Raw genomic sequence first — 15,971 nt, 5'->3', positions numbered from 1 at the left:
TCTTTTCACAACTTGGAGAGTAACTCGCTGAACCTATCAGCTGTCCCAAGGAGGAAGGGGGCTGGCCTATGAGTGCAAACGTCGGTCACTGGGGTCCCGAGACGAGTGACCAGAGTGGAGCCCAGTGTCACAGCCTCGCACAAGGCTGTCCCTTACGTGTATTCCATGTCCTGACACCTCCTGGTGGCCTGCACCACCTCCTCCTCCTCCTGCCAGATGTGGGCCTCCAGTGAGCCTTCGCCGTAGCTGCCGTTCCTCGAGTGGTTGATGATCGTGGTGTCCCTGACAACACAGGGCACACAGAGAATGATGCAAACGCGCACGGCGAGGTGTCCGAGGACACCACACTAAAAATACCTCCCCACAAACTCCACTCACTTTCCCTCTCTTAAATCCTGGCCAGTCCTCTACCTCAACTTGACAGAATTAAGATAGCACCTAAGGAAAACAAAATAAAATCCCAAAGTAAAACTCCTTGTCCCTTCTACTAACGATATTGTATATTTAGCTATGTGGCATGTGGTAAATACGGACACTGTGCATCTATTGGCAAATGGGTACTACTATTATATTTGGTTGTGTTTCTCTTTCACACTTACTTATCCTTTCTGACTTCCTCAATCAGAGGCGAAGTTTTATTTCTACTTCTCATCCACAGAGCAGCTATTTCAGTATTTTTACAGTACAATGGAGACCCAGAAAGTACTTAATACTGTACCGGTCCTCTCGGACAGAGAGGTTGAGGCTGAAATCTTTCCATCATGTTTCACTCTAGCTCACTGCTTGTTTCATGGGCCCCTGCCTAGGATTCAGGTCCACTCAGTGTGACAGCCATGCTGGTAGCACAGCAGAGAGATGAAGAAGAGACACACCCTGTCCTTGGAAAGTCCAGTGCAGGGGGTGGAGGAAGGGGAGGGACAGACACAGGTAGACTGCAATGCAGTGGAGCTGGAAGCAGGTGTCTGGTGGAAAACAACTGGTCAAAGAGAACTATTCCTGCCACTGGTTTCAGCGATTTAATCCCCGCAGTTAATGATGGCTGGCGAAAATGAGACAGCTGCACCTCCTAAGTGATCTAAGTATACCTTAGACTGAAAGGTGCAATAATGTCTCTGATCAGTGAATACTAAATTAATTAAGAAATGATCTAGCAGCCAGGGGTGCCCAAACTTTTGGCATCTCTGGGCCACAATGGAAGAAGAGTTGCCTTAGGCCACTTAAGTACACGAACACTAGTGAAAACTGGTGAGCAAAAAAAGGGTTATAAGTAAAGTTACGATTTTGTGTTGGGCCCCGTTCACAGCTATCCCGGGCCACATGTGGCCCGTAGGCCATGGGTTAGACACCTGCAAATCTAGCCAAATAATTCACATCTCTTGAATTGCATAATCCAGTGCTACAGTCATATTTAAAATCTAACAGCTCTTTTCTAGAACACTCAAAAACAGCAAAAAAGGAGCGCCTCTTTTAATCTTTTTTAACAATGGCTATCAATGAATGAGCATTTCTTTCATGCCAGGGACTGGGTAAAGCACGTTACAATGGTCACTCATTTAATTCTCAGAGCAACACGTGCAATAGGTATTATCATCCTCATTTTGCAGGTGACTTTGCAAGAACACCCAGTTAATGAAGGTGGAAATGAATTCAAATCCAGGTATTTATTAACTCCCCAATGTCCATGTCCTTAATTGTCACCATACACTCCAGAAGCTTCCCGTGTTTTTATGAAGAAGGTCTCAGCAAAGAGGTACATAGATAAAATAAACCCATAAAGTGGGCACACGTGAGACTGTGGCTTACGTGTAAATGGTGGCTCAAAATAAATCATAAAGCTCAATAATGTAGAAAACAAGCAAAATGCTTTAAACACTCTGGCAAAAATATAAATTTACAGTGCACAAAAAACATCAATACAGGAATTAGTGACTGGAGAAACATTTTCAACCAATTTACTTTTGGAGAATTCATTCAGATCCAGAAACAAACTTAAAAATTCATGTTTACTGCCAAGTAAGGACAGCAGGCACAATCAAACAAAAACAACTTAGAAGGAAAATATATAAGACTCTCAAGAAAACATTACATTGTTTTGAAACCTGTAAAGAGTTTCAAAACCATAAAAAAATAGGCCCAATCTCTCAAAATTCTGATCCATGGTGCCAAGATGCATCCAGATGGCAAAATCAGTTGGTATACAAAAATCATTTTCTTTGTTTACAAATCATTACTTATAAAGGGGAAGCATTCATCAGGGGCTGAGAAATACAAAACTAATGACTGGAAATACTAATTTTTACCAGTGCGTAAGTGGCCATTTACCATTTAGACAACAGCTCTGAATTTTGACCTTTCTCAAAAAATCTCTCTCTCAACAGAAAGCAATGCTGAGATTACAGAGGTTTTCTTTGAAAGGAACATTAAGATTGGATATAAAAACCTGATTTTTCTCAAGACTGTCGGAAGGAATGGTCAGTAAGGGGGAGGGTAGTTTCCAGAATCATTAGATGATCAATAAATACATGTCGAAGCAAAGAAGGGGGGAAGGGAGGAATGGTGGAAAGGGCCCCGTGTCACCTGTCCTGTTCTCTGCGGGCAAGAGACATTTGCCATTGCACGGAGGACGACAAAACAGGCTGGGCTGGTATAGTGTGAGTGGCTGATGGTGTTCGGGTTGTCTGGTTCTACTCACGCCCCATTGCCCTGTTCCTGTGCCTGCATAGAGGCCTCATGCTTCACACATGTTCATTCCCCCATTTCTGACTTTATATCCCAGTCCTATTCGTTCTCAGGACCCAGATCCCAAACATGCATCTAATCTGATAAAATGACAGTTGCTGAGACAACGACACATAGATGCCGCTTGGTTGCGCGTCCAACATAACATGTTGACACTGCTGTTGGGGCTTTTGTGTCCTCAGCCAGTGGAACAGGGTCCGGTTCTCTGCTTGCAACCAGCTAAGAATTATAATTTCCATTTCAGCATGCAGTAAGTGACCTTCAGAAAGGCTGTTGCAGAATCACACGGCTACAGTCAGCAACAGCTGGGGAAGCCTTGCGTGCGGCTGTCCTGCCTGCCTGCGCAGTGTTCTCTCCTAAAAGTCACAAGGCACCGCTGACAGCCAAAATCCCTTTGTAGCCTTGTGGTGATTTGTTCTCTTCCTCAGGATAGAGGGGTGACTTACTCATTACCTTACAAAGCAAAAAGCTGAAGTTAAAAACATTCCGATTATGTAAATACCAAGAAATGTTTCCAAGAGTTTCAGTGTCCCCACCCATACGGTACAAGGATGGAGCTGGAAGCCGCGGCTCCTCTGACTCTCACACCATGACAGCAGCTTCAACACACAACACATGTCCCCAGTGCCTGTTCCCACTCCCGAAGGCTCGCTTGGATATTGTGCGTGCTTTTCCCCCAAAGCATAGACATGTAGACAACACTCGAGCACTAAACATGATCCCCAAATGGCCATTTTCCACATGAGTCTGCAAGTCTCTCCAGCTGTGCGTGTGCTGGGGCACCCAGTGTGGCATCTATGCCCACATGGGTGGCCTGCTCTCTCTCCACGTTCCTGGAGGCAGCACGTGAGCGTACTGCTAGTGATTTTTCTCTACTTGAATAACGAACATGAGAGCTCATGGGTGGCTGACAAAGTATCCCCCCTCTACTCCAATGGGCCTTCTCCTCCTCATTAAAGGAGAAAAAAACACATTCTAAGGAACATGGGACTGACAGGTTCAGTTTTATGGATGCACCTTTGAAATTTGAGGGTCTCCTCCAAATATACTGACCCTAAATGTTAGTTAATTCCAAACAACTCCAAATTAAATGCCCCACATAATTTATGGGCAAAAAGAAAACTGGTGGGGAGTGGGGTGGAGGAAGAGGCATGAAGGGACTTGACTGGGAGAATGCCCAGCCACTCAGCAGGGCAGCATCCTGCAGGCGGGTGAGCTGCGCAGTCACGCATGGAGGTGAGCTCTGGCGATCAGCGGGATCTGGCTGTTCACTCAGAGAAGAGGGGAGTTTCACAGAACTATTTTGTGAGTTACTGAACATTTCGAGCTAATTTTGAAAGAAAGAATAAGGTTGTGCACCTACCAAAAGGAAAGAAAACAACAGAGGTAATAACTGACAGCAGCAGAAAACAATCTCAAGCCAAGTGAAGTCAGGCTTGGAGCCAGACAAATCTCGCTTTGACTCGCTGCACCTCTCTGAGCCTCATTTCTTCACCACAAAATGAAGATAACAATAGTTCCTCCTCTCAGGGCTGTGATGAGGCTTAACGACTCTTCTGACACATACCCACTGTCAAAAAATGAACGTGAAATAGACTTTCACAACATCTCTCTTGAAGACCACTTAGTGTTCCACTGCGTGACTGTACTTTACATAACTGAATGGAACCCCTTTGTTGAGCTCGCGGCCGGTCTCACCTCTCGGCGGCAGCAGTGGCTGCGGCGTTCATGGCAAAGTGCCGGATGGTGCTCTCCTCCAGATACTTCTGCTCCCACTTGGTCATGTCAGCCTCCAGGGCCAGGATTCGTTCCTCCTTCTCCCTCACGAGTTCCATAAGGGCAGGGGCGTTGTATTCCGGCATGCTGGCTGGTGGGCTGTTTCCATGTTTCTGGAGAAGCAGGAGAAATAATATCTTGGTGCTGAAACGGGGTTATAAAGTAGACCACATAAACGGCGCCTGCACAGCTGCCCACATGGAGCAATCACGGTTCATCCAGATCCTCAGCTCATTCACACACATTACCATCACACCCTTTCTCCCTCTAAGTGGACAACCAAACTTAGCAGATCCTAACAGCAAGAAAACCCACCTACCAAATTCCTCTATCTTATTTCCTAGTCATGGAACTTTATAATATAAATAGAAAATATTACCTCAATTTTATAGGTGAGACAACTAAGCCTCTGAGAGGTGAAACGAACTATTCCAAGTCTCTGAGCTAATGGGCACTGGAGTCAGGATTTGAACCTGGGTCAGTGTGTCTTTGCATACAGCTCTGCATGACAAGTGGCTTGTCCAATGTCCTGCAGTTAATTTATACAAAAGCAAGAATAGGAACTAAGTCTTGGCCTCCTGGTCTAGGGTACTGTCTCTGGAGCTCAAGGAAGTGATTCCAGGTGTTTGTTTCCCCCAAGACTGGAGATAAAATGTAAAGGCCAGAGAACAGGGAGTGAGATGCCCTAACACGCACGCTCCCCCAGCTGCAATGCTCTCATCTGGGAACCACAGAAATTAATACCTGTCCCACTTAGAAGCCTGAGAATCAAATAAGATAATGCACATGAAAGCATTTAATAAACTTTAAAGGGCTAAACAAAGTCAAGTGCTACAAAAATCTCCTAATGCAAGTCCAGCCCTTTCTTTTCATCATGTCTGTAAGATAGGAAATAAAGCGGTTCAGTCATCTGGGCTGCTCACAAGCTGAGGATATTCACATTTCAGATTTTTTCCCTTTCAACTCAGGTATGCTATTTCCTCTAAATAGCATGACTTAGAGGATGATGGGGTTTGATGAGGTTCTGACTTCAGGGGAGAGCGATTTCACCCCAGCTACTCTATGTGCCCACATGTGTTTCAGTGATCACAGATTTAAAATGCAGAGCTGGATGCAAGATGAGAGGTACCTGAATGCTTTATCCTGAACCACATAAATTATCGAGGCAACAGCTAGGCGTTTGAGCTGCCCTAATGGAATCTAATCCTATCAGAGAAAAAAGAGAAAAAGGGCCCATGGGCTTTTGTACACCATGTTTCCATTCAATTTTTTAAAACTACAAATACAAATTATTCTAGGATCTTGCCGGTAACCAATATTTAAGCAAGAATAGAGTGAAGGCACACAACTGTTCTCATTGATCAATGCAGGAAGTTACTGACTGCCCCCCCCCCCCAGCCAGGCCTGGCCTCAGGCAGGAGGACATCAAGTCCTTCAAGACGAGAAGCTCCCCTGTTCTTAGAAACATTCCAAGAATGAGATCCTACAGCCTTGCTAAGCTGCCGTCTATGCCAGTCAGTTTCTATCTAAATCCTAATGTTGCCCTCTTAGCTGGCTTATTTTTGTAGAATTCTTTTAACCTCACATGGGATCACAACAATTCTTTACGGAACACCTAATTCAGGTCATTAAGAGATATTACACAAATGCATGAATTTCAACACTCAAGCACACAGATAGGAGTCTGACCAAATTTTATAGTATATACCACATGGAACTAGTCAGAAACTCAAGGATTTTGAGTGGATATATTTGTAATAAAATTTTACCTTTTAGAGTTATAGAATACTGTACGATCACTCATAAAATGATAGAATAAAAAGGTATTAAAGAATAAAATTAAAAAAATACTCCTCTTTTTAATGAGTAGGTAAAACAAGGACATTCCTATCTTTCATATCATAAAAGACAGATTAACAAGCTCATTTTAAAAAACTATAATATTATTTTTAGAGAAATGCCGAGTTAAACAGAGTTCTGTTTAACTCTAAAGACTATCTCCACTCTCTTTGGTCTCATGTCAGCCATGAACAGCTGGGGTCTGCTATCAGCCCCCAAAACTAAATTCGAAATGCAAGCAGTCATTTCCTTGGAAAGCCTTCATTCCGAAACCTCTGTCCTCCGCAGGCAGGCCCGACTCCGCCCGCAGCCTGTGTGCACAGCGGGGATGTTGTTTCCGCAGTCCGAGGAAACAGCGGCGTGTGTGTGCACGGCCCTCTGAGGCAAGAGAGATATTTTTCAAATAATTGGAACTTCACATTTCTTCTCGGTACACAGCAGGGATAATGGAGTTGAGTCAGGTTTCACTGACTCAAAATAGAAGGTCCAAAGATAAGTAATCCAACTGTAGGGTGTGGGTGACACAGTAACTAGAAACAAACATTCTTTTTTGCTCTAAATATTGAGATGTGCCCATTTTGTCAGCCAAAGGTTTGTAAGCATCCCCGGCGCCAGCACGGTACCAGGAATCAGAGGAGCCTGCCCTCCGGCCCTGGGGAGGTGAAGATCTCAGCAGCTGCACAACAGTGAACAGCTGAGGGGTGACCACAGTGCCAGGGCATGTGGCGCAGGTTAGAAGGAGCAGACGTCCAGAGACAGACTCGCCCTTCCTCATGTGCTGTCAACTAAGCCAAGATGGTGGGAGGCCGGGTGGGTTTTTTAAAGTTCTGGGCAATGTCACTAACACCTTCTCCAAGGACACACACCCAGAGGGAACTGTGGGCGCCTGCCATGAGAAAGGGCTGGGCTGGCCTGCGCGTACGCTTTCAAGTGCTCTCAAGTGTTTCAACCACAACCACTGTGCCCTATCCAGCAGATAATTCTGTGGAGCCGTCCGGCATTCCCTGGGTCCCGATGCAGGGCACGCCCTTCATTAGCTGCACAGAGGGCTCTGCCCACCACACTGGCCTGGGCGCTCTCTGGAGTCAGGAGTCTGACCGGCCTGTATGGATTCCAGTCCAGCCACAGAGCCATCCTGCAGGACTTGTCCCCTTGCCGAGGCGCATGGACTCGGGCCTGGGGTGTTTTACTCTGCACTTATTTGTACCCGAGTTACATTAATAGCTGTTACAAGGATAGAGAAAGTGAGGCAGAAGGATTAGGAGCTTATGGACAACACTGTATTCCTGGGACAGTCCTGAACTTCCTCCCCTTTACCTCTGAATATGCCCCAACGTTCATGCCCTATTCATCTCACCCCCTTGCCAGCTCCCCTGTGGATTCCCGTTGCCACTGCAGCCTGGGCGGCACCATCAGCCGTCAGCCGGCTGCCTGGCTTCCCCATCTGCCCCTCCAGACCCTCGGGCCACCACCAGAGGGCTCTTTTCCCAATTCTTGGTAACATGTTCCTCTCCAGCTTAAAAACTTCCTGTCTTTGGCTGTTGGTTCTAGGAAAAAGTTCTGTCTCTCTACTTGACCAAATGCCTTCCACAAACCGGCTTTCCCCTCATCAGCGACTGACGGGTCCGTCTCCCCTGGCGAGCTGCCCCCAGCCGTCCCGCACCTGCCGCACCACGGCGCCTCTCTCCTTTCCACATGCTTTTCTTTTACCAGAGGTTCACCCCATGGGGCACCCCCAAGAAACTCACTTTCAAAGTCCAACTCAAGTATCCTTCTCTGCGAAGCCGTCTAAAGCCACATTCCCCTATGCCCAGCCCCCAGGGTCGCCTCTTTCTGCAAGGACATTTGTCACCCCAGTGGGTGGGCTGCCTGGCTCCTCCACTGGCCGCTGCATTGGTTCACTGGGACAGGGAGTTCTCCTTTACCTGCGCATCCTCAGTGCAGAGTGCAGAGCCTGGCCCACAGCAGGGGCTCTGCTCCAGACCTGTTTGTGCCAAAGGAATGTGCATATTTCGCTGTCGTGGGCCCTCCCCCACCCCCTCACCTGCTGAGTTCTCAGGGCATCCAGCTCTCTCTCCAGCCAGGTCCGAAGTCTCCGCTCCATCTGCTCTCGCTTCTCACACGCAGACTGCAGCTGGGTCAGGGCCTGCTGCAGCTTCTCAACTTTCTCCACATAGGCTTGTTTCTCTCGTAACTGAGCAGAGGAGAGAAAAATGGAGTACAGAATTTAGACCAGTAATTTTCAACAGTGGGATGGAGGTGGGAAGCAGATTACCCAGCATTACCCAGAGACTGACTTAAACTACCAGTGCATGTACCCTCCGCACTCCTATCACTCACGTGTGCTGGGACAGAAAATGTTAAGACATGGCCACCAGTTATACCTAACACGGCTGGGATACTTGGAACTGAAGACCCTATTGGGGAACCTGCCTTCAATTATTTGTACAGCTCTGAGCTCAATCCTTGTTTATTGCTTAGTAATCATAGCATTTGCGGGCGTTAGAAATGGGGTTAAGAGTTTTTAATGTTATGAGGAAATGCTTATTCTATAATGTTAACTGAAAAACCCAAAATAAAAAATTATATACATTATCAAAACTCTGTCTACATATCTATCTATGAAGAAAAAAGACTAAAAGGAGATACTTAAAACCATTAACCATGTTTATCTGTATGGCTGAATAGTAATTTCTCATCTTCCTTATTCTTTTCTGTATTTTTCAGATTTTCCACAATTATAAATTACTATAATAATAGAGAATTGTGTAGTGTGTATATGCATGTGTGCCCATGTGTGTGAATAAATAAAAAAATTTCTTATTCTAGATATTTGTGGAATAACTTTCTCCCGAAGGTTTAAGAGTCTTTACAGACAAGTAGCTGACAGAGGCTACTTGTCTGTAAAGGCAGGAAGCTGAAGAGGCAGGAAGGGCACAACGGACACTCAACATAGACGCCAAGATGGAAATTAAGGTAAAAATAATTTATATAAATGCCACATCTGTATGGGTTGAGAATCCTGATGAACAGCTTCAAATTCTTACCCTCAGACTTTGTTTTCTTTCAGTTAGGAGTTTGGGCCATGGTCATGAATCCTTGGCACATTTCTAACTTTCTGGGAATTGGCTGGTGCCAAAAATCAGACAGATACGTATGTATCTGGTCCTGAGTGAGAAGCCATTAGATGCTATTTCCTGTCGTCCTGCATCTGGGAGTGCGAATGCCTTGCAGGTGACTCAGGTCCTGGGCTCCACCATGATTGCACTGGCAGGCTGGGACACGCCAGGGGTTCGGGAGCTTGCTGTGAAGGGTGGTTCTGATGTAGCAGGCTGCGCTGCTGTGAGCTATGTGCCTCTATCCTAGGCAAAGCCACCAGAGTAAAATGGAAGTGCTTCCGATCTTTCAAGGTGGGGTAGGGGTGGGGGGTGGAAAAAACAGCAACTTGACAGCCTTCTTTACACCTGCTATTGGGATCAATTTTCATCTAGCTCCTTCATTCATTGTATTTTGATTGCTTGATTTAATTTAATAGGCACTTGAGGACCTACTAACTGCAGGTTCCTATTCTAAAAGCTTCATCTGATCAAATACTTTGTGAGTACCATTCATATACCATTTACACATCCTAGATTGTATACAATTTTCTAAGTGTGTAGGTAGTAGACTATAAAAGCCATGAGATTGGTCTGTTTTGGTCCCTTTTGGACAGAGTGTACAGTGTGTCCCCAATGCCTGGCATCCAGTAGGTACTCAATAAAATAATACTTGTTAAGTGAACGAATTAACATCTCTAATCAACTGCAAAATTCTTGAAGGCATGGATCTCTCTCATTTACCTTTGTATCAGCCTTAACGTTAGCAAAGAGTCTATTATGATGAAGATGATTAATAACAATAATTATATCAGCCAACATTTTTGAAGCACCAAAAGCCCTGCCAAGCTTTGTGCTTTATATGCAGTATCTCATTTAATCTTCCCAATAATAGTAAAAGGCAAACTGCTGTATTATCTCCATTTAAGAGATGAGAAAACTGAGGACTAAAGAGGTTAAGTGACTGCTCAAGGACAGCAAGCAGATGCATCCATCCCGGGGTCACGATTCTAGCTCACAGTACTCTGGCTCAGAGTCTAAGCCCTTAGCCTCAAGGGAGGTTATGATAAGCACACTATACAGGCCACCTGGACTGAATAAGGCCCTTCAAAAGGAACGTGAATAAGAGCAAGGAGTGCTCTGGAAGACAGACACATGAGACATTTTGAAAAGGCTACACCCAATCAAAGACCTGACATCAATATAATGACAAGAAAAGATCCATAACGATGATTACAAAGAACTTGTATTCAAGGAGTTCACAACTTTTACTTTCATTGAAATATTAAAACAAAAAGATTAAAACTTTTATAACTTTCCCCCAACCCACACATTGAGAAGGAACCTCAATAAGTGATTTCAGTTATAACAATAATAAGGGTTCCTGTCCTCACAGTAGGTCCCCTGTCCTTCAGGGGCTAAGGTCACTCACTGTGGCAAATGTTTTCCTGTAATGAGTTCGTCAGTGGTGACCAGGAAGGTACTCAGGGCTGTTGCCCTGAGATTCCTCAGACTGTTCCAGCACTAAAACTGCCGTTTCTGTGTAAGACTTATAGCGTTTAAACAGTTTCTAATGGACAAGCCTCTTGTAGACTTAACAATCTTCCCCTTTAGCTGCTTTAACCTGAAGCTGAAGTTCGCTGAGACATTGAGTTATCCGGCATCATGTTTTCTGACGGAATAGCTTTTTATTTTCAACAGTGGCAGCAACAGTTGGATTAATAACAATTCTGTTTTTACTGTCTATCAGGCACCAAGCAGTACACTTTGTGTAGACTATCTGGATCATGAGCCTTCTAGACTTGGGGCTCCTACTTCCCAGAGTGGCTTCTGCCTACCCAGTTAGACCTCTCCTCCTTTTCGGACACTGTCTATGGCCTGAATCCCCTAGCTTTGACCTCAGAAGTCATTATTCTACTTCCACAGTCAGGCTTAAAGGAAAAGTCTACCTCACAAAACAATTTAAATGGTTAGTTTTATCAGAAACTACCAATCCATAATGCTTAAGGGAGATCAAACTTGCCTGTATTTGGGGGTGGGGGGTGGGTGGGTCATTGCACAGTTGAGCCAACTTCTGAAAACTGGAGACGGGTGTGCCGAATGCCACCCTACCCCACCCCATCAGAGGAGTTTGCCTTTTTAATGCAATCAAGAGTCCAAAGACAGAGCTAGTGAATGATTTAAAAAAAAAAATTGTTGGTCTCTTTTCTGTAAGTCCTTCCACTTATTTCTAGCCCTGGTCACTTGCCAACCAATGGGCTGCAGGCTGGCTTTGAGGCAGAGAGTGGGCCCTTTGCTGATGGTATTCATGTATGCCTTTCATACTTGCCTGGCTCTGCATTGGATCAACTCTGTTTTTATTAATTTTTATTTGGGAGGTCTCCTACATCCCTCCTCCTACTCAACCTTGGCTCTGGTTAAATATGCTTGGTTAGAAAAAGGAAATGGAGGCCCTCGGGGCTCTGCCTCCCCCCGTCCCAAACCCTCCCACCCCGTCTCACCTCCTCTTCCAGCTTGATGACCCGGGCCTGGGCATTGCTCAGAGCCTGGTCCAGGATTTCAATGTGTCTCCGGTGGTCCTCACTTGCAGTCCTCACTGCTGCTAACTCCATTTCTAACTTCTCTTTTTCCTTCAAGAATTCTTTGTCTAGAAGGAAGACAAAAACAAAAGTACATCTATTAGAAGGTGTTCACCCTCTGGGCTCATTGCCAGTCTACATCTGGCAAAGATTAAAAATAAAAAGCATGAAAAGAGTAGTGGGTTGAATTACTGCTCTTGCTGCCTCTTCATAGTGGCGGTGTGTGGGGTAAGGATTTTCTTGAAAAGCACTGTTAACTCTAGATACATTCAGCTCCAGAGACGAACGGTACTCAAAGAGCCAGTGACCGCATATTCTCTTTAACTCACTTCTGTACATTTACTTTACTGCTTCACATTAACTTTTTACCTATGTTTTCCCTTTATGCTCACAACCTCCCATTTCCATCTTCCAAACCAGTGATGAGAGGGCAGGCAATGAGAACAACAGTACTGATAATTCTCATTCACAGAAAAATAAACCAAGGTCCAGAAGGTTAAGCCCTTGGTCTGGGGCCAGACAGCAGAAGGGAGCTCCAACCCAGGCCTCCCATCTCTGGCTGGATCCTCTTCCTGTAGGACCTGGACCCACATTTTCTCCTACTTCTGTTCGAGAAAGAAAAGGTACATTGCTTTGGACTTAGGAGAACGGCTCTCCTCTCCTTCAGTGCCAGCATAACTGATGGCGATCACATCTGCGTGCGGAGAGCAGAGGCTGCTCGTACTCAGCATTTCACACGCCTTCCCACAGCCGTCCCATCACTACTGTCCTCAAGTGGGCAGGGCTGACAGTGCCACAGGGTCGGCATTATTTATCAAAAACATTTTTCCTGTTACAAAATCAGTACACTTTATTTTTAAAATAAAGTATAACATGGAAAAACTTGAGTGGACTGATGTGTAAGATTAAGCGTTTGGGAGAATAAACTATGGTAAGTGAATAAGACAGGATGCCACCATTAAAGTAAGTGAATATTATTAACAAGAGAAAAAACTTCCTTACTGAAAAAAGGTGGTTATAAATCCCAATGCACACTATTCCGTATTTTCAGAAAACAGAGCATGTAATTATGACAGCAGCAGCAACAATAATTAGAAATCGATTTCTGGGTGCCTACGCCATTTGAAAGCCTCATACTGGTTATCTCAATTCTCTTATCAAGCCCACACTGAAACACGGGAAATCAAAGTCTGGAAGCGACACCAGCAGGTGACAGTAGTTTCATTCATTCATGATTTCCTGGTATAGTCATTCATTAAAATAAAAATAAGTATCAACAATAAGGACCAGCCCCATGGGCACTGAAACAATAGAAAGAATGCTGTGTTTAAGGAGCAGAAAATGTGGTTTTAAAAAAGAGGGCATAATAATAAAAAGGACACATTAAGGCTGCAAATACTCAGTTAACAAACACATGATTTTAGAGCCGGAAGAGATCACAGGAAACATCACCATCCAGTTCCACCCCATTTGCTTTTTGGGTAAAGAAAGGAAAGCCCAGGAGCGAAGGCACTTGTCCAAGGCCCCTCTGCCAGCTGGGGCAGAGCCAGGGCCAGAATCCGGGTCCTCTGATGTCCCACGGCAACATCCTTCCTGACTGACTGCACTGCCCTTGCACTGTGAGGTTATGTCAGTGGGATCAGAGTGCAACCGGACAGCTTCAGAAATGACAGACTGAGGAAGTAGCCCTGCAAAGCTAAGTAGTGACTGTGTCGCCTAGAAACGGTAGCATCCCCTGGAAGCAAAATGAGGCCACAAAGACCCTGACCCAGAACAGAGCACTACTCTTGGGCTCTTTATGCTCCACTGCAATGTCCAGCTGCCCTCCCGCCTTCTCCTTTTCAGTGGCATTTGAAAGGCTGCCTCTGAAACTTCCTTCCCAGTCCATGGGGAACAGGCATGCAAAAGGCTTACTGGCTCTGGGCCCCAAAACCCACAGCCCTGAACAGACCAGTGCATTTCACTCTTTCCATGAGAGTCGCTGACATTTGAGTGCCAGCTCCCTGGGCTTGGACGACATCTCAATGGGCGTGGTGCCCACGGGCCCTGTCCAGGCTCTGGAGGGCACCCAGAAGCTACTCAGCCGGCATGCCTGTGAATGAACCACTGGATCTCAGAGCTTCTACCTGCTTATCAACCTAGGCACACAGGCTCTTCCCTCTGTTGGGGGCAGGCAAGGACCACTGATTTTGACCAAATGCAGTAAAACGATAGACTGAGCTCAAGACGAGCAGCCGCAACCAGAGCTTTTTGCAGTTTGCATATTGATCACAATTATTGCTGTGTCATGATGACAGCTACTTAGATTTCTGAATTAATAAACACCTCTACCCTTCAACACACACACATGCGTGTGTGCACGCAGAGGACTCTGGCATTTGCTATTCCCGTGATGGGCAGTATCGTATTGTGGCTAAAGAGTGGGCTTCGGCATCAGGAAGAACCGGATTCACATCCTAAGCTCACCAATGGCAGCTCTGAGGTGTGGTATTTAACCTCTCTGAGCCTCAGCTCTCTCATCTATCAAATGGGAATGATAACATTGACATCGCAATGTGCTGACTACTCTGTTGATGGAGATAATGCATATGAAATATAAAAAAACCCTAAATATCTCGGACTTTATCTGTTTTTGGTCATTATTGATTCCCTGAGCCTAGAACATTGCCTGGTTCAATAAATATTGTTGAATGAATAAATGACTTTCTACCATGTGTGAAGTTCCTTGCCAACTGTACGATAAGTGGCAGCTCTCCTTAGATGTTAGGTATTTAGTTTTTGTCAGACAGCCTTGTTATACAGCTGTCCGCTCTGCCTGTGTGGCCGCCGCTCATCAGATGGCCGGTCCAGACGATGGACACCCCCGATTCCCTTCTCTGCCCAGGCTACCGGAACCTTCCAGTGCAAACTACAGGACAAAGAGGTGGGTAATGGACGAAGACTCCATTAGATGTGGAATGCTTTGCAGGCCTCTGGAATTCATGGGTCAAAACACTGCCCAGAGTTTGGTGACTTGACTTGAGACTGAAGCAATATCAGTTGGTGTCGCCCTGGCCCCAGAACTCCTTGTCCACCTATAGGAAGTAGTGCTCTCAATAATAAAGTTTTAAAAGCAAACATTTGTGACAACAATAACAACAATAACTAAACCTGCTCATGTTTGTTTGAATGACTGTGTTCCAAAATGGTGACATATTATTATTCCCTTTATATTATTATTTCCGTTAAGTTTATTGTATGAGGTAGACACCGTTATTACCGCCATTTCCAGGTGAGGAAAATGACGCTAAGAAAGAATAAGTAACATGCCCCCAGAAGTGATGCTCATCAATGGTAGTGCCAGAACTTGCATTTTTTCCTAAGCCATGTTCACTGCCTCCCCTGAGCGAGCACACAGAGGTTAAGAATGCAGAACAGAAGCAGAAAGTATAGAAGAGCTCTATTGTAACACGGCTCATTATTGCATAGATTTAAGGAATGGATATCATATTTCTCAAAATACAGCAATTATATCCACATGTGTATTCATTTGCAAATATAAATTAATTAAGCATCTGCTACGTGGAAACATGAGAGTACTGGTTAGAAGGATGGGCCCAGAATCAAGCTGCCTGGGTTCAAATCCAGCTCTACTACTTATGGTTTTGTGATTTTAGAAATAAGGCACTTTTTGTGCTTTGGTTTCTTTGTCTTCAAAGTGAGGCTCACAACAGTACCTACTTAAAAATGCACATAGTAAGTAGACAGTAAATGTCAACTATAACAACGCTGTGGTTTCCGTTATTGCTCTGAAAAGTGATAATTTCTGGGACTACAAGGTGAGTAGGACATAGCACTCTGCGCTCAACTGGGTGGGAAGAGAGGCAAAGACATGGGCAAAGGGAATGTGACACGGTGTTCTAATGGGTGCTTGCTACGGTGCGCTGAGAGCACACAGAAGGTA

The 15,971-nt window shown here is 45.1% G+C and overlaps 1 protein-coding gene across 9 annotated transcripts in view; it reads right to left on the bottom strand.

Annotated features, from left to right (window-relative positions):
- Positions 1-15,971, bottom strand: part of AMOTL1 (angiomotin like 1) — a 152,563-nt gene that overhangs the window by 10,318 nt on the left and 126,274 nt on the right. For all 9 annotated transcript variants that reach the window (XM_054592223.1, XM_054592224.1, XM_054592222.1 and 6 more), the window contains 4 exons: positions 11,951-12,096; positions 8,399-8,548; positions 4,438-4,628; positions 157-282 (listed from right to left, as the gene is read on the bottom strand). In XM_054592223.1, coding sequence (XP_054448198.1) covers positions 157-282; positions 4,438-4,628; positions 8,399-8,548; positions 11,951-12,096 — 613 coding nt within the window. The remainder of the gene's footprint in view (positions 1-156; positions 283-4,437; positions 4,629-8,398; positions 8,549-11,950; positions 12,097-15,971) is intronic.

This window comes from Pteronotus mesoamericanus, unplaced genomic scaffold (assembly GCF_021234165.1).
Source record: "Pteronotus mesoamericanus isolate MK-2021 breed Mesoamerican mustached bat unplaced genomic scaffold, CSHL_Meso_final scaffold_36, whole genome shotgun sequence".
Taxonomy (NCBI): Eukaryota; Metazoa; Chordata; class Mammalia; order Chiroptera; family Mormoopidae; genus Pteronotus; species Pteronotus mesoamericanus.
The sequence above is the reverse complement of the archived record's forward strand: the minus strand, read 5'-3'. Positions and strand labels throughout refer to the sequence as shown.